Below are 18,345 nucleotides of genomic sequence, written 5' to 3' on the forward strand. Positions count from 1 at the left end.
GTCTCCCTAGTAGCTGGGACTATAAGTGCATGTCACCACGACCAGCTAATTTTTTGTATTTTTAGCAGAGACAGGATTTCACTATGTTGGCCAGGCTGGTCTCAAACTCCTGACTTCATGATCTGCCCACCTCGGCCTCCCAAAATGCTGGGATTACAGGCGTGAGCCACCACACCCAGCCTAGTAGAAGCAGTTCTTACAGAAAAGTTTCTGTTTGCACGAGAGGTGACTCGAAACTTGATACTTGATTTTGTTTTGCTGTTAATGACTTTAAACATTTTTTAAAATCCTCTAGAACTTTGGAAGGGGAGGCTCCCCTGCCCGGGGCTGCAGACTGTGGTAGTGGCTGCCAGTCACATCAGTGGGGGCTGGGCACACCCAGGACCCTCCAAGGGCTCATTTCTTACCCCAGGGTCAGGGTAAGCATCTTTGGTGACCACAGTCAAGGTGGGCTTGGAGCCACAGATTCTATTTCATGCTGACCCGTGCCTGTGAAGTGCACCCAGCCTGGGGAGTTGGAATTACTCATGCCCAGTCAGCCAGCTACTGAAGATAAAAATCAGAACAAAAACTAAAGACGCTTGGGGTTGTGGCGTGGTTGAATAGCTGAGTCACACTTCATCTTCTTCCACTCTCAGCTCAAAGATCGAAAGGAAGCCCAGAGTCTGACAGTCATCGAGTCTGACACGCTCCCACTGCAACAGAAGTTTGAATTCCCCTCTCCAGCATTCTGGCCACCGAGTGGTCCCGGCTGTCCTTGAGGGTCTTTGGTGACAAGGAACTCACCTTCCAGGGAAGCCTCTTCCACCTTAGGACAATTCAGATTATGAAAGAACTCTCAGATATGGAGCTGAAACTGTCTACCTAATTGTTCCTTTTGGGTTTCACAGAAAAAAAAAATTTTTTTTCTTTTTTCTTTTTTTTTTTTTTGAGACAGGGTCTGGCTCTGGCTCTGTCACCCAGCCTGGAGTGCAGTGGCACGCTCTTCAGCTCACTGCAACCTCCACCTCTCCGGCTCAAGCAATTCTCAGGCCTCAGCCTCCCAAGTTGGGACTACAGGCACACACCACCACACCCAGCTAATTTGTTGTATTTTCAGTAGAGATGGGTTTTCGCCATGTTGGCCAGCCTGGTCTCAAACTCCTGGTCTCAAGTTGAGCTGCCCACCTTGGCCCCCCAAAGTGCTGGGATTACAGTGGTGAGTCACCATGCCCAGCCAGAAAAAAAAATTTTTTTGTTCTTCTTTCAATGGATAGAAGAACAAATGGTTCTTTCAATGGTTCTTCTTCAGATATATGATAACAGTTTTCAGAGTCTCCTCCAAGCTATAGCCTCAGTCCTTCAGGTATCTCCCGTGACATCTCTCGAACCTCCCCACCAGCCCTAGTGGCTCCCTCTGCGTGCAGTCCAGGCTGTCCCCATTTCTCTGAAAGCCTGTGAGCACAAAAGTCCAGTTTTCTGGGTGAGCAGCGTGTGGCTGCTAATACTGCATGATGCTTGGCACCACATAGGCAGCCATAAGCACTGTGGAAGAAAGGAGAAAAGTGGAGTAGAGAAGACAGGAGGGAGAGGGGGAAAGAAAGGGAAGATGAAAAGAAAAGGAAGGAGGTAGAGTAGATGGCTTTCAGCCAACACCTGCATGTCATTTCTAGCAGAGTTGCTGTTGTTGCAGTCTCCCCTGCCTGGGCTGGACTGCGCTGTCCCAGACCCTGTCCCCCAGGTGCCCCCACAAACTTGCTGCAGTTCAGAAGGCTGTCTCTCTTGGAGTCCTCAGCATACCTGCTCCTGCTGCTGGAGAACTGGGCCCTGGAGAGAGTGCAGCACACAGAGGCAGCTAGGAAAGCTAACAACCTCCCAGCCCCATTCAGCACCATATCCCAGTACTTAGAGCTGGGGCCCTAGCAGGGATGCAGAGGTCCAAGTTTGGGCTCCGGAAACTGCTGGCCCAAGGCAATCAGTGGCTGCTCTGCTTCCAGTTGTGGAATGCACTTCAGAACTCACCCCCAAACTTCCACACCACTTTCTAGGGCCAAGAGAAAACAGAGACAGGAAGATGTAGTGGAGTGATGACCAGAGGCATTTTCACTAACAGGGCGCTTTCGTACTCATGATCTCATTCAGGCTCGCTGGGACCTTTATTTTCTCATTTCACGGATATATAAGCAAAGGATCAGAGAGGTTTGCCCAAGGTTAATCTCAGTATCGTTCAGAGAACTATAGTTCTATAGAGTCTCACAGACAGAACCCAATCTCTATCTCATGTCATTCTCTCCTCTCCCCGGTCCTAGTAGATAGAAGTTGTGCTTACTTTCAGAGATAGAAACTGACAACCAGAGATTTAGGTTAGTGGCCCAAGCTCACACAGTTAGTGAGTATCTCGGAATAAAAATCTTGGTTATTCAGGCTAACACCCATGCTGTGTCCACTTGATTTATATGGGAAATAAAACACCCCATTGAGCGAACAATACGAATAATCCGTATGAAAAGTCTGTTCTGTTCTGTGCTTATGCTAACTTCTTAGTCTGTGGAAACAAAGCATTTCACAGACACCCAATAGAAGCCATGAAAACGTCTCCCATTGTCTTTTCCATGATGTGCTCCTAAGAGGAAAACTGATGTGCCAACGAGGATTGGCCCCAAGCATGGAATCTCCATGAAAGAACAATGCTTTCTTTAAAAAAGGCATTATAAGCAGAATACAAAATTAGAGGTTCACTGTGATCACCACGGAGGAGGATGAAATGCATATGGAAATAGACAAAGGCTGGAAGGGAAATGCAAACATTCAATCAGTTCAATGGCAAAGGGATGGTTTATTTTTCTTTCTTAAAAATGTATTTAATGTCTTTATCATATTTGTGCAATAACAAAAAAGACTCTCATACAATGCACAAATATTATAATCTGAAATACAGAAGACCTCCACGCAGTGGTATAAACCTAAGCTGCAGCTGCCAGAGTCCCTGGGATATTCCTGCTTGGTTGAGCATGTTTGACCTTGACCAGTTCCCTTAACAGTCACCATAGAGATGGAGAAGAGAGGGAGGCGGAGCAGTCTTTCCACCATGCAGTTTGGCTGACTGCTTGTTACTATAACGTTTTGAACACAGACTGTTCCCAACGTCTCCGTTTTTGTAGAGCCTTGTCTTCAGGTCAGAGTTAATTAAATTCTGCTGACTTCCCAGAGCACCTACTATGTGTTGAGCCCCGGATATACAAAGAAAAGCAGGATAGGTCCCTGCCCAGTGACAGCTCATAGCAGGCTCAGTTCTTGGTGGTTTTTGGAGCCTGTGAAGGGTGAAGAATCATACGCTCCTAAACTGCTTCAAAACTTAAAAATAATAGAACCCATAATGTACCCTTTAAGTCTCCAAATCTTGCTAAGTAATTGCTAATCTTGCTAAGTAATTGCCAAGGCTTTTTCTTTTCTTTTCTTTCTTTTTTTGGCTCACTTTCTTTTTTTTTTGCTCACTAAACAGGACATGAGATATGTATATTTTATTTTTATCCCTAGACTGTATCATCAACTTCTGGAGAACAGAGGCTGTGCTTTAATTACCTATATTCCTGGCACAGGGCCTAGCACTGGCCACTTACTGAGCAGTAGGGACTCAGTGTTTGCTGAATGTACTAAGCATCCAGAATGAATGCTGCATTGTGCTTCTGAATGGAAGAGTGAATGGATGGGTGCATGGATGGATGGGGGGGTAGATGGAGGGTGGAAGGATGGATGGATGGATAGATAGGTCGATGAGTGAATAGATGAATGGTGGATGGGTGATTGGGTGGATGGATGGATGGGGTATGGATGGTGGGAGGGTGGATGGATGGATGGATAGATGGATGAGTGGATGGATGAACAGGTGGATGGATGGATGGATGGATAGATGGATGAATAGGTGGATGGGTGGATGGATGATGGATGGATGGATGGATGGATGGGGGGTAGATGGAGGGTGGAAGGATGGATGGATGGATAGATAGGTCAATGAGTGAATGGATGAATGGTGGATGGGTGATTGGGTGGATGGATGGATGGGGTATGGATGGTGGGAGGTTGGATAGATGGATGGATAGATGAATGAGTGGATGGATGAACAGGTGGATGGGTGGATGGATGGATGAAGGGATGGAAGAATGGATGGATGGATGGATGGATGGATGGATGGATAGATGGATGAATAGGTGGATGGGTGGATGGATGGATGGATGGATGGATGAATGGATGGATGGATGGATGGGTGGGTGGAGAGTAAGGCACTGCATCAAGATACAGATGCAGAAGTTGGGAAACAGTAGGAAAGTTTAATCAAGAACTATTCACAAAGTGGAGGAAAATGTTTATGGCAATCAGTAATGGATGCAGTTTCCTGGGGTAAGAAATAGAAGGAGCACTCCTTTCGGCCGGAACCGCCATCTTCCAGTAATTTGCCAAAATGACGAACACAAAGGGAAAGAGGAGAGGCACCCGATATATGTTCTCTAGGCCTTTTAGAAAACATGGAGTTGTTCCTTTGGCCACGTATATGCGAATCTATAAGAAAGGTGATATCGTAGACATCAAGGGAATGGGTACCGTTCAAAAAGGAATGCCCCACAAGTGTTACCATGGCAAAACTGGGAGAGTCTACAACGTTACCCAGCATGCTGTTGGCATTGTTGTAAACAAACAAGTTAAGGGCAAGATTCTTGCCAAGAGAATTAATGTACGTATTGAGCACATTAAGCATTCTAAGAGCAGAGATAGCTTCCTGAAACGCGTGAAGGAAAATGATCAGAAAAAGAAAGAAGCCAAAGAGAAAGGTACCTGGGTTCAACTGAAGCGCCAGCCTGCTCCACCCAGAGAAGCACACTTTGTGAGAACCAATGGGAAGGAGCCTGAGCTGCTGGAACCTATTCCCTATGAAGTCATGGCATAATAGGTGTTAAAAAAAAAAATAAAAGACCTCTGGGCTGAAAAAAAAAAAAAAAAGAAAAGAAAAGAAATAGAAGGAGCAGTTACCACCCCCAGCCCTGAGGGACAAAGGGAAAAAAATAATGACCAGAACCCAGGGAGAGGAGCTGACCAGAGAGGAAGCATCACAGAGAGGGAAGTAGGCAGGTCACACATATAATGTGTGGCCTTTTCCCTCTGACTTTTTTCTTTTTTTAATTATACTTTTAAGTTCTGGGGTACATGTGCACAACGTGCAGGTTTGTTACATATGTATATATGTGCCATGTTGGTGTGCTGCACCCATTAACTCGTCATTTACATTAGGTATATCTCCTAATGCTATCCCTCCCCGTTCCCCCCACCCCACGACAGGCCCCAGTATGTGATGTTCCCCACCCTGCGTCCAAATGTTCTCATTGTTCAAGTCCCAGCTCTGAGTGAGAACATACTCTTTTTTCGTGTAGCATAATGTCTTCAAGGTTTATGCATGTTGTACTTTATTTCGTTTGTTGTCTAGTAGCATTCCATCCTGTAGATATACTACATCTTGTTTATCTGGAATGCATTATGAATGCTGCTATGAGCATTTGTGTGCAAGTTTTTGGGTGTACATGTGCTCTCATTTCTCTTGGAAATATACGCAGCAGTGGAATGGCAGGGTCATGTGGTAACTCTGTTTAGCCTTTTGAGGAACTGCTAGACAATTTTCCAGCCACTGTTAAGTGTCTGCCCCATTTAACATTCCCACTAGCAGCACACAAGGGCTCCAGTGCCTCCACACCCTCCACACATTATGATCTGTCTTTTTGATATGTAGCTGTCTTTTGATGCATCCTAGTGGGTGTGAAGTGGTGTCTCATTGTGGGTTTCATTTGCATTTCCCTGAGAGCTAATGGCAAACATAGCTTTGCCTTGTTACTTCATCTGCAGCAGTGTCAGTAAAAGACAGTATGTTAGGTTTGGAGGGAACTTGGATGTCACTGCTCCAACTTTGTCATTTTCTAGATGGGAAAACAAAGGCTCAGAGCAGACCAGGGGCTTGCCCACATTCATGCAATCAGTCAGGGGAAACCCTGGGGATAGAGCTCAGGTTTTCTGACACCTAGACTGTGACTTCTTTCTCTGTCATCTGGATCAGAGGACAGGTGCTATGTTCCTCCAGCGCTGTCGCCACCCTTCTTCACCCTGTACTGTGCCCAGAGAGGCTGGCGCATACCAGCTACGTCAATGCATCCCTTGCCCTCTAGTTTCTTTTTTCTTTTTTTTTTTTTTTTTTTTTTTTTTGAGACAGAGTCTCACTCTGTCTCCTGGGCTAGAGTGCAGTGGTGTGATCTCAGCTCACTGCAACCTCCATCTCCCAGGTTCAAATGATTCTCCTGCCTCAGCCTCCTGAGTAGTTGGGACTACAGGTGCACATCACCATGCCTGGCTACTTTTTGTATTTTTAGTAGAGACGGGGTTTCACCATGTTGGCCAGGCTCGTCTCAAACTCCTGACCTCAGATGATCCACCTACCTCAGCCTACCAAAGTACTGGGATTACAGGCGTGAACCACCGTGCCTGGCCCTAGTTTCTTTTTTTTCTTTTTTTTTTTTTGAGATGGAGTCTTGCTCTGTCGCCCAGGCTGGAGTGCAGTGGCACCATCTCAGCTCACTGCAAGCTTAGCACCACCACACCCTGCTAATTTTTGTATTTTTTGTAGAGACAGTGTTTCACCGTGTTGCCCAGGCTGGACTTGAACTCTTGGCCTCCCAAAGCGCTGGGATTACAGGCATGAACCATGGTGCCCGGCCGCCCTTTATGGGGTTCAGCCAGTGGAAGGCACCAGCTAGAGATTGGCATGCAAGAGGTGCTGAGGCTGTGTGACCTGGCTCCCTTGAGGGCAGACCAGAGAGTGAAGAGAGGCTGGGAGGGAGACTTGGTCAGGTGAGCAGCCAGCCAGCAGGAGCCTCCTTCAGAGGAAGATGTGGGTTTATTTATCTCTCTTGCTGTCTCCTATGCGGAAAGCTCTTCACTGCTGCTCAGCCCTGGAGAGGCGGGAGAGGGGCAAAGCTCCCCCCAACCCCACAACCCCTTGCAAGTGATTGCTAATATTTATCATGTGTTTGCCAAGTGCCAGGACAATGCCAAATACCTCAAAGGTGTTAGCTCATTTTATATTTGCAGGAACCCTAGGAGGCAAGTCCAGTTTCCAGATGAGGGACGTTCAGGTGCGGAAGGAGTAGCTGTCAAGGTCACGCAGCAATGCAGGTGCAGTCGGTGGCAGGACTAGATATAGAAACTCCTGTTTTGGCACAATCCACACTCCATTCCTCACCCCGCCCCCAACACTGCATTCTGCTGCAGGGCCAGGCCGTGCCACTGAGAGGTCACCATCTGTAGCACCTGCCTGGCTGCCTTGAGGTCTAGAGTCCTGGGACTGTGACAGGACCAGGTAGGTACCAGCTGGGAGGCAGGCCATCCATAAAGACCTCATGGGTGCTGAGCAGGCCTCGCTGGGCATGGAAAACAGCCCTCCCTACTGCACCACGGGTCACTGTTGTACCTGGGGAGGGATGAAATCCAGGTGTGTTATACTCACGGCACATCTCAATGCAGACTCATCACGTTTCAAGCGTTCAATAGCCACGTGTGCTTAGTGGCTACCATATTAGACAGTGCATTTTGAAATGAAATTTCAAAATAAAATTTTAATAATAAAGGCTCAGGAAAAGCAGGTAACCTTCCCAAGGTCACGTAACTAGAAATGGCAGCGTTGAGGTATGAACCTTGCCTGTCTGACACCAAACCTGGGCATTGCCCACTACCCCACACAACCAGGGGCCTCAGGGTGCAGATCTGGGCGTGGTTTGGAACATCGCATCCTGCACAGCCTGGGCAGGGGGGCTGCCTGCTGACTTCCAGCTCATGACTTCTTCCGGTTATGAAGATGGCACTCAGGGGGTGCAGGGTCGGGTAGGGAGGCAGAAGGATGCAGTCTGTGTGTCCTGTAGGGAGGACTTGTACCCAAGAAGCCAAGGGAGCCCTAGCAGTTGAAGCTGTAACCCAGAGACAATCAGTCATTTTCTGCCACTCATTTCTGTCTCAGCAAAGCCCACCTAGCTGCAGGGCCCAGCCCTCCCCAGGAAAGCCAGGAGCGTGCTGTTTCCAAACTCCCAATATTTGCTGTCCTTGCAAACCAATAAGGTCGCAGCCTGCAAAGAATGCTGATGGAATCGATGGCAACTAAGGGTGACTTTGAAAAAGAACAGGAGCACTGCTGAAACAGCTCACTCAATGACAGGGACATCAATGAGAGAACTAGAGAGGGATCAATACCCTGAAGGTGAACCGTTTGCAAACTAGAACCACTATTGAGCAACTGACAAGCCAGCCTCAGAAATGGGCATCCATGTGAACATAAAGGGAGGTGCTTACAAGCTCCCCAAACCATCTTTTTTTTTCAAGCAGAAAATTCTGCTTATGCACATGTAATGGAAGTCTCTTTACCAAATCATGAGTCTCTTTGATTTTCGGAGTTTCAAAAGAGATCCTGGCTTCCTTTGACCTGAGTATCATTTCACGAACCACTTCAGGTGTCAATAAATAAGAAATGGTTTCAGGTCTGAAGGGCCTGCTTTACACACATAGTGCAAGGGTCTGGAACCAGAGCCAGGACTGGGAAATTTAGAGATCTGGATTCAAGTCTTGGTTCAGACATTAACCAACTGGGAGCTCTCAGATACCCCATTTACCTAGTCTGAGCTGCAGTTTCCCCTTCTATAAAGTGGGTCTGGATGACGTGTGGTGTCCAAGGTGTGCCCATTCCTTAGTGGCAAGGGGGAATAAGGATTGCTGGGAAGATTCGAAGAAAAATATCTCACATAGAGAAGGAGCTTAATAAGTGATTGTAAATTGAATGAAGGTAATAGGTAAATTCTAGATCCCTCTGAGCTCCATTTACCATTTTTTGTGTTCTCACTCCCACCCACCTCCTCTGCCCCATCTCTCACTATCCCTGCCTGGTACTTGAAGTTCCCAACGTTATCTCCCTGTTTGTGTCTTCCTGAGCACGCAGTTTTTCATGCATGACTGTCTTTGCATATGCCGTTTCTCCTGCCTAAAACTCCCTTCCATCCTGCACTGGCTTGCCTAACCCTTATTCATTCTCTAAAACCCAAGGTAAGTGTCATTTACTCCTGACCTCCCTTCCTGTACGTTATGAGTGAGTTTCCATCCCCAAACAGCATTGTTCTCTTCTTCTCTGGGGCTGCCTCAGCACTGTGGAGACTTTTTTCCCTGTGTGTAGAGAATTGTACTGTAATTGATTTTTATCTCTACTGAACTGGGACTCCCCAAGGGCAGGGACTCCTTGTTCCTCATTGTGGCCCCAGCCTGGGACCGTGCTCAGGAAGATGGGTATGGTTCTACCTTGTCCCACAGCACCTTATTCCTCTGAGGAGGCCCGAGGATGTGCCGGACATCCTATCTCGGGGGGCTTTGCTCCCCTGAAGAATCCAGGCTTTCCTATATCCGAGAGATCCCTTCCCCAAACGCTCCCCAGAGATATGTTCTCCCTGCAAGTAAACATGAGGCTGGGTCTATGGAGGCTGGGCGCTGGCAAGAGCCTGGTGAGGAGCCCTCTTTGCAGCCAGGACACACCACGCCCACCCTTCCTCTTCTTCCTCCATTGCTGCCATTGTCCATTAAAGCAGCACTGCCCCAGAGGACCAAGGGAGCCGGAGGAGTAGACAGGTTATAGGGAGTTTCCCTCTACCCATTCCCTCTCCTCCCCTCTAGCTCTCTTTCTCCTTTAAAAAAACATTTGTGGACAGCTTACCATGGGATCCATGGTTACTTATCACAGTTACTTGGGATTCAGAAGCCATCGTCACAGGCCCTGCCTTGGGAGAGCTCATGGGCCAGTGGGAGGAAGCACAGAAGGAAACCTATGGTTACAAGGGAGGGCAGGAAATGCAATGCTGAGGTCCACCAGGTGCCAGCATGCAATGAGACAGCAAGGGGCAGGGCGAGGGCAGACACTGTGCAGATGGCTGAACAGGGGAGGGAGCTTCAAGAACAGCCTGCACCCTTGGTGGGCTGCCTCTGCCATGCCTCTTCTCTGGATGTCTCCTGAACCTTGCAAAAGCACTATGGTGGGCAGTGGTGGCCCTGGGGTCAGGGCTGTTTGGAAAAGAGTCGGAGAAAATTTAGAAGAGGAGAACCTTGGTCTTAAAGGATGAGTAGACTCTTGTCAGTAACAAAGAGCAGGACATTCCAGGTAGAGGGAAGAGCATGATGCAGGGAGGGAGGAGGGCGGAGGAGGGGCTGGAGAGCAGGAGGACTGCCAGAGACAGCGGAGAGGTGGGCAAGGACCAGGACTGGGGGCCTGATGCCACGCTCAGGGGTTTAATTATCCTGGGCAGGTGGACAGCCATGGAAGGGGTGCACATGCGGGGGTGACATCATCTGCCTCTCCTTCTACTTAGGTCCCCCAGAACCTCTAGGCTCTCTGTAGGTAGAGCCACAAACACTACTCACATGCCATGTGTTGAGTTTCTCAGCCTCCTGAGGCCTCCTCAGGATTAGCCCCAGAAGCAGCCAGCTTCAATCTCCTGAAGTAGCCACGTCCTCGCACAGCTTTCCTCACTGGGAACCCATTGATGCAGCTCTCCAGTGCATCAGGTCCGAATCCCCACTGCCAGGAGTGACAGTCAAAATACCTCACCTCCGACCCAACGACCCAATGTGGCAGAGTCCCAGAAGCAGCAGAGCTGGAGGCCCCCTCCCACCACCCCCAGGGCTGGGCCAGGGATTAACCCTTTCATTGCTAGATCAGGGTGTGGAGAATTTATAGGGTTCCAGGAAAGAATGGGAGCGACAGGGGGGCACTCATGATGCTTGGGGGCAGCCAATCTTTACTCATGAGAGCAGCCTATTTCAGTATGTTCACAACCCACACACCTGTCCGGGCCACACACCGTCCACGTCGGCCCTTAGGTAAAGACCTGGAAGAGATGCTTCCTGAAGTCCCTTCCAGCAATGACAGGGAGGCCCCTAATCCAAGTGACGGAGGGCTCAAGTGAGACTAAACACGACTTTGAACTGGAAGGCACTTTTGTTGGTCAGTTACCGTAGCGCAGTTACTTCTGCGCTAACCAAGAGAATGACTCTGTACTCGAAACTCTGGTCAGTGATGAAACTCACTTTCGAAGAACTTTGGAGTACGTGATGGTTTTCCTGCCTATGGTTTTTCACAAAAGCTGCCAGGAGCCTAGAATTCTGCACCGGGAAATACAGACAAATACTTGCTGTCATCGGAAACCTGTAAAACCGCTCACCAAGTGAAGAGCATGTGTGAACAGGGTCTCTGATGAGACATTGGTCCCTGCAATGCCTGCTGGATACTCACTTTTCAATCATCATCAGCTGACTACACAGGAATCCGGGCAGACACGCATGAAAACGTGCAGCATGCACTGATCACAGGCAGCCCCGAGTGGTGTCTCACTTACTTGAAACAAGGAATTAGGCCTGGCAGGTGACTAAGTTGGAATTTCTGAGGTTAACGATCTAGAATAAATAATGTGTGCTACAAAAGATGCTCGAAATTAATATTTATTGAATATCTACTACACATTCACCACTCTGTTAGGTGCTGGGAGAGACACAAACAGTCTCTGCGCTCAAGTTGGGGAACTACCATGGCACATGGTGAACAATAAATTGCTTTTCAACAACACTGAAAAATGTAAAGGACCCTAAAACTATAGGGTGATACAGAACCTCAAGCCTCACAACCAAAGTCACTTCAAAATAGATGTTGAACTTCATGAACAATTTCTAAACACAACTTGAAGCTTTTTCCATCAACAAATATTTGACTCTTACCAATCAGTCAATTGGGTATGTGCCTAGCCCTGTGGATTGTTGTCTACAAAGTAAATGATTTTAAACTACATACTGCGAAGAAGAAAAACACATGGGTTCTCTCTTAGGTAGGGAGCACTTAGCCCTGTGGGAACAGTCCAGGCTAAAGCCGTTTCCTATTGTGTGGGTTTCCAAGATGCCTCCAATCCATGCACCTTCACTCTAGCACCTGTGTCTCTTCTCAGTCAATAGAGTTCACATTGGCCCACTCTGTGTTTCAAATACAGATGTCAGCCCTGCACCAAATCACAGCCCAGCAGCCCCCTCAGAGCTCAGAGGCGTCCCTCAGCCTGGCCTCCCACAGGAAAAGTCCCAATATCTGAGGCTCTAGACAAGATTCTGTACCCAGAACATAGCTTTCAAGAGGGCTCCCAAAGGGGAGCTCCGAGTGGCAAGGAAGGCTCTGAGGCTCAGAGATAGGGGGCAGAGGAGCTTCAGGGAGGGGTCTATGGCCAAAGAGAGGAGAGAGAAGAGGGTCTCACCCCTTCTCTACCTCTAGTGCGCCCAGATTCAGAGGAGATGTTGGCATCATGGGGGCAGAAAAGGAAACAGCACAGCTGCTAACGAAGACTAGACAGGGTGATTTGGGGCCAGAGTAAGTTGGGAGAAGTGAGAAAGAAAGAGAATGAGGCTGGCGGAAATGTCACACTCCAGAAAAGCTGAGGCTTAGCCTACAGGGATGGGGGAGGCCCCGCAGGGAGGGTGGGACACTCTCTTCAGAACAACCAGGAATGGACAGTTTCATCTCCCTCTCAAGAACAACTGCAGGCCGGCGCGGTGGCTCACGCCTGTAATCCCAGCACTTTGGGAGGCCAAGGCATGTGGATCACAAGGTCAGGAGATCGAGACCATCCCGGCTAACACGGTGAAACCCCATCTCTACTAAAAACACAAAAAAATTAGCCGGGCTTGGTGGCGGTTGCCTGTAGTTCCAGCTATTTGGGAGCCTGAGGCAGGAGAATGGTGTGAACCCGGGAGGCGGAGCTTGCAGTGAGCTGAGACGGCACCACTGCACTCCAGCCTGGGCGACAGAGCGAGACTCCGTCTCAAAAAAAAAAAAAAAAAAAAAAAAAAAAAAACAACTTCAAAGTGCAGGGCGTCAGGGCTGAATGAGTCCTTGGAGATAATGATGATGATCAGTGTTATCATAACAGACAACAGCAACCACTGTGAACTGAGCACTCACTGTTGGTCACATGCTGCGCAGGGCTTTACACAAAGCATCTCATTTAATTCTCACAGCAACCACTGTGCTAAAGAGGAAACAGAGATGCAGATAAGTTAAGCCACTCTCCCAGGGTCACCGAGTTCGTGGCAGACTGGCCTGGAACCCGGGTCTTCTGATCACTTCAGATCCTGTGTTTAGTCAGCTGTCTTTTGAATGCAAGCTTCAGATAATTCTTCTTAGCACAGGAACTGTTCTGAATTGTCATTGCACATTTCATGACCATAAACTACTTTCGTAAATGATTTCTCTTTTATGAAATGGATTAGAGCATGCAAACTTGCCCTAAAGTCCTCTCACACATCTTATGGGAATGATATGGGAGGATGTCCTTCACCCTCTAAATAGCCTGTAATTTTGAAATATTTATGAATTGATAGGGTCAGAGGATTATTTAAAACTCCTGTACGATCATAATCGCCTCTCTGTCTCACACAAGAATGGGTGTGGGGGTTAACATCATGAAAATAAAATAGAAAAAGATGCCTCGGGCCAAGTACAGTGGCTCACGTCTGTAATCCCAGCGTTTTGGGAGGTCAAGGTGGGCGGATCACTTGAGGCCAGGAGCTCAAAACCAGTCTGGCCAAGATGTCGAAATCCTGTCTCTACTAAAAATACAAAAATTAGCTGGGCATATGGCATGTGCCTGTAGTCCCAGCTATTCAGGAGGCTGAGGCACGAGAATTGCTTGAACCCAGGAGGCAGAGGTTGCAGTGAGCCCAGATCATGCCACTGCACTCCAGCCTGGGCAACAGAGTGAGACTCTGTCTCAAAAACATAAATAAATAAATAAAAATAAAAAGATGTCTTGGAGTGACCTTGGATGCCTCTTGATTTCTGCATCTAATCAATATCTCTGCAATCTCTCTCGTCGCCCTCCTGCACACACTCCCCCAACCCACTGCCACTGTCATCGTCACCTCTGGAGTTCTCTGCAGTCGCCTCCTACCCCAAATCCTCCAACCTATCCTTTACAATGTAGCTGTGGGGACTTTTCTTAAAAATCCCAGCAGGTGGCCCTCGGGCTTAAAAGCGTTGATGATAGAGACAGAAAGTAGGATGGTGGCGGTTGCCGGGAACTAGGGTGAGGGGAGCATGGGGGGTGAGTGTTAAATGGGTGCAGAGTTTCAGTTTTAAAAGATGAAAGAATTCTGGAGATGGATGGTGGTGCTGGCTGTACAGCATTTTGAATGTGTTTAATGTCACTGGACTGTACACTTAAAAATGGTTTACATGGTAAATTTTATGTTATGTATATATACCACAATAAAAACATCAATTTAAAAAGTATCTGATGATTTCTAATGGTCTCAGGATACAATGTCTTTTCCTCAGGGAGATACTCAAGGTTCCTAAGAATGTGGTTTCAGGCAAGGCGCAGTGACTCACACCTGTAATCCCAGCACTTTGGGAGGCTGAGAAGGAGGATCACTTGAGGCCAGGAGCTTGAGACCAGCCTGGGCAACATAGCAAGACCTCTGTCTCTACAAAAATAAGAAAATAAAACAAAATGTAAAACTCAATGGGTTAAAAAAACAACACAAAACAAAAAAACCCAGCAGGTTTTAAAGATTGGGGTAAAAAGAATGTGGTCCCAATCTTTGTTTTTTTTGTTTTGTTTTTTTAGAGACGGAGTCCTACTCTGTCGCCCAGGCTGGAATGCAGTAGCATAATCTCGACTCACTGCAACCTCCACCTCCCAGGTTCAAGTGATTCCCCTGTCTCAGCCTTCTAAGTAGCTGGGATTACAGGCTCCCGCCACCATGCCCGGCTAATTCTTGTATTTTTAGTAGAGACGGGGTTTCACCATCTTGGCCAGGCTGGTCTCGAACTCCTGACCTCATGATCCACTCACCTCGGCCTCCCAAAGTGCTGGGATTACAAGCGTGAGCCACGGTGCCCGGCCATGTGGTCCCAATCTTTAGCAGCGACCTCATCTCCCACCTCCTTGCCTGCTGCCCACACACACACCATATCCCAACAAATCCATTCCAAAACTGCCATGCCTTCTCATGACTCCTTGCCCTGTACATGCTGTTCCTTCTCTCTGGGATGCACCTCTCCCTCTACCAATGGCTGGGAACATCTTCAGACCCATTTAAATAAGTCACCTCCTCTGCAAAGCCTTCACACCTCCACACACTTGGCACCCAATGTGACCTTCTTCTCAAAGGCACAGGCCATGTCTTTGTGCCCTAGGTCTCCCCAAGGCCTAGCAGACACTCAGTGAATGTTTGTTAACTGTTTAATGAATATGAGTTTTGTCCTCATCTGGGGGAGCTTGACAAGACCTACATAAATGAAGTTATTCATTTCTAAAAAGTGTGATGCAATCTAGAGGTAGAATCGCATCTTCAACAAGAGGCAGATCTTTGTGGGTCTTGGAGGAAGGCAAGTCTGGGGAGGGAAAAGCCTTCCAGGTAGGGGCATCAATGACCGTAAAGCTCCCCCAACCTTTTCCAGAGAGAGAAACATGAAATCCAGGCTAAGGCTTTTCCCAGGCTCCAGCTTCTGCACACTGTCCAAGCATAGCTTTTGCTTCTTTTTTCTGCCATGTAGACTGGAAACCCAAGTATAACTGCAGGGGATGTGCTATTTTTGGGCTGCCCAGGCTCTGAAGCCCCTTTCTTTGTTGGAAGAATCCCCCACTTTACGAATCTTAGTGGGAAGTGGAGCCCACTTTCCTTTTTGAAAGGTGTACATTCTAGATACTTATTCCCCCTAGCTTATCTTGAACCTTAGCATGGCACGTGACTTGGGCCTGGCCAGAAACCACAGCCAGGATTTTGAATCTGGAGTGAATGATCCAAAGCAGCAGGGACTGTGGAGAATTCCTTTGTGGGGCAGCAGCAAGGCTTGGTGTCATGGATTTCAATGAGAGTAGAGGGTACTGGACTGTGTTGGCATCCAGGTTCCAGGACCTGGTGCCATGGAGTCAGTGCAGCATGCTGTGATGTCTGCTGTTTAGTGGCAGAAGCAACAGGGATCTCCCTGGGAGAGGTCTGCATGGTGATTTGGGCCATGGTTCTAGCTGCACACCCTCCCAGCGCCTGCTCATTCGATAAGCCTGCTTCACCAACATGCCTCACCATCAGTAAGAAGTAATAGTCTTATATTTCAATCCACTAGAGTTGGTTTCTTTCATTTGCAAATAAGGACTCTGATATAGTAATTAATACAGACCAAGCTAGGCCCCTGGTCTTCAGGAAAGGGAAAGAAAATATGCATTTTCTGAGCATCTACTAGGTGCTTACTAGTGTTCTAAAAACTTCAGCTAATGTACCTAGATGTGCTTTTTTCCTGGATGCTTTGAGGGTCTTGGAGTGATAATCTCATCTGCACTGCCCAGACCTCTGACAGTGTAGGGGCTGTCAGAGCCCTGCTTCATCAACATCACCTCCAGGCCGAGGTTTCAGCATCAGCCTCCAGATCCCAGCCCCGGCAGGGACAGCTTATATGGCAGCTACAACTGCCCAGCAAAGACCCAAGACTGCCTGCTTTGGCCTGGTGAGCTAAATCCTCATTTCACCGACTTCTTGCATTTTTTATTTTAATGTCTCTCATTTGGTCTCATGTTCTAAATCTCTTGGCTCAAGAAGCAACAAGTTGCTACCTTTTGTCCTCTATTCTAGGAAGTTTGTGTGACGGTTGTAGCAGCTGGATTCCGTCTGAACACATTCCAGCAATTTGCCTGCTGCAGGATCCTTCAGAGTGAGGCTGGCCGCATCAGTCTGGTCAACTGCAGCTCTGAGTTTCAGAACCACAATCAGTGAGTGTGGCTGGGACCGTTTGCATCAATTACAGCAATTGCTGTCCCCAGGCAGAGAGCATCTCATATTAATAGCTGAGTGGGTTGATGAAACTCTGTTTTTTTCCAGGGGTGGCTTTTGATGTAACAAGCTTTTATGTCCTTTGTCTAGATGAATGACGGCCCCAAATATCTTACCTGGGTTTTCCCTGGTTTAAGGAAATCCAGAAGAGAAATCATCCAAATAAATCAGGGTGATTGATCACATTCAAAAGGGTTCTTTTCTCTCTCTGCAAAAGGTTTCTTCACTGGGTTCTCTCAGCTGCCTTCTGGTGCAGTTGAGAATTTGTTTACAGAACTGGACATGACTAAGGAGAAGGAGGGCGGTCAGGGGCTGCCTGGATCTTCCAGCCCCTCCCAGCTAGAGTCACGGGTGCCTCCAGCTGTGTGCTGGAGCCTGGCCAGAGCCTGAAGCTGTCCTGACCAGCAGCCTCAGCTCTGTCCTTTGGGTACTGTGCACTAGCCTATGACTCCTCCTTTCATCCTTTGTGAATTCGTCCACTTGGCCATTGCTTTCTTGGCACCCAGCGTGTCTGCCAAGCACTCTGCTAGGCACTGGGGCTACACAGGCAAATCACATGGATGTAGCACCCCCTCTCTGAGATACCTTCAGCTATTGGACAAGTGGACCAGAGGAAGCAACATCAAATAACTACCTGCTTGGGGAGTCCAGGATGGGGGCGCTCACCTAGCTGAGAGGGGCTCAGAGCCCTAGAACACCCCAGGGAGAAAGTGCCATTTCCTCGAAGACCTGAGAGATGAGCGGGTAGCCAGGGGAAGATGGCAGCAGAGCAAAGCCCAGAAGAGGCTGAAGCAGAGAGAAGGAATGGAGCCAGAAGAGAAGACAGACAGGAGTCAGGGAGCTCCTCACCAGCCTTCCTCCCTGGAGCTTCCTAACAACCCTGTGGGCTAGGACTCTCACTACCATCACCCCCATTTTATAAATGGGGAAACTGAGGCACAGAGCGGCCAGCTGACCTGCCCAACGTCACATATCTCGTGAGTAGTGCAGCCATGATTTGAACCCAGGTCATCTGGCTCCTGAGTCCAACCACCATGCTGAGCTGCAGCTGAATAACGGTGAAGGGTTTTAAGTCACAAAGCAAAATGAAGGTCACACTTGCGTTTTTTTGTTTTATTTTGTTTTGTTTTTGAGACGGAGTCTCGCTCTGTCGCCCAGGCTGGAGTGTAGTGGCCGGATCTCAGCTCACTGCAAGCTCCGCCTCCCGGATTCACGCCATTCTCCTGCCTCAGCCTCCCGAGTAGCTGGGACTACAGGCGCCCGCCACCTCGCCTAGCTAATTTTTTGTATTTTTTAGTAGAGACGGGGTTTCACCGTGTTAGCCAGCATGGTCTCGATCTCCTGACCTCGTGATCTGCCCATCTTGGCCTCCTAAAGTGCTGGGATTACAGGCTTGAGCCACCGCGCCCGGCCCACACTTGCGTTTTTTACAGAGCTCCTCCT

At 48.3% G+C, this 18,345-nt stretch overlaps 1 protein-coding gene and 1 long non-coding RNA gene across 2 annotated transcripts; one reads left to right on the forward strand and one right to left on the reverse strand.

The window, feature by feature from the left end:
• The first annotated feature begins 4,438 nt into the window (after positions 1-4,438).
• Positions 4,439-4,957, forward strand: LOC126933797 (60S ribosomal protein L21-like). The gene has a single exon (XM_050753968.1). It carries the CDS (start codon positions 4,439-4,441, stop codon positions 4,919-4,921), a length of 483 nt encoding a protein of 160 aa, XP_050609925.1. The 3' UTR covers positions 4,922-4,957.
• Positions 4,958-6,891: 1,934 nt separating this feature from the next.
• On the reverse strand, positions 6,892-17,163 carry LOC126933808 (uncharacterized). Its single transcript, XR_007718736.1, has 3 exons — positions 17,019-17,163; positions 14,464-14,556; positions 6,892-7,483 (listed from the first exon to the last, which is right to left on the reverse strand). It is a non-coding gene; the product is annotated as an uncharacterized LOC126933808 (long non-coding RNA).
• Positions 17,164-18,345: the final 1,182 nt, after the last annotated feature.

This window comes from Macaca thibetana, chromosome 13 (genome assembly GCF_024542745.1).
Source record: "Macaca thibetana thibetana isolate TM-01 chromosome 13, ASM2454274v1, whole genome shotgun sequence".
NCBI lineage: Eukaryota > Metazoa > Chordata > Mammalia > Primates > Cercopithecidae > Macaca > Macaca thibetana.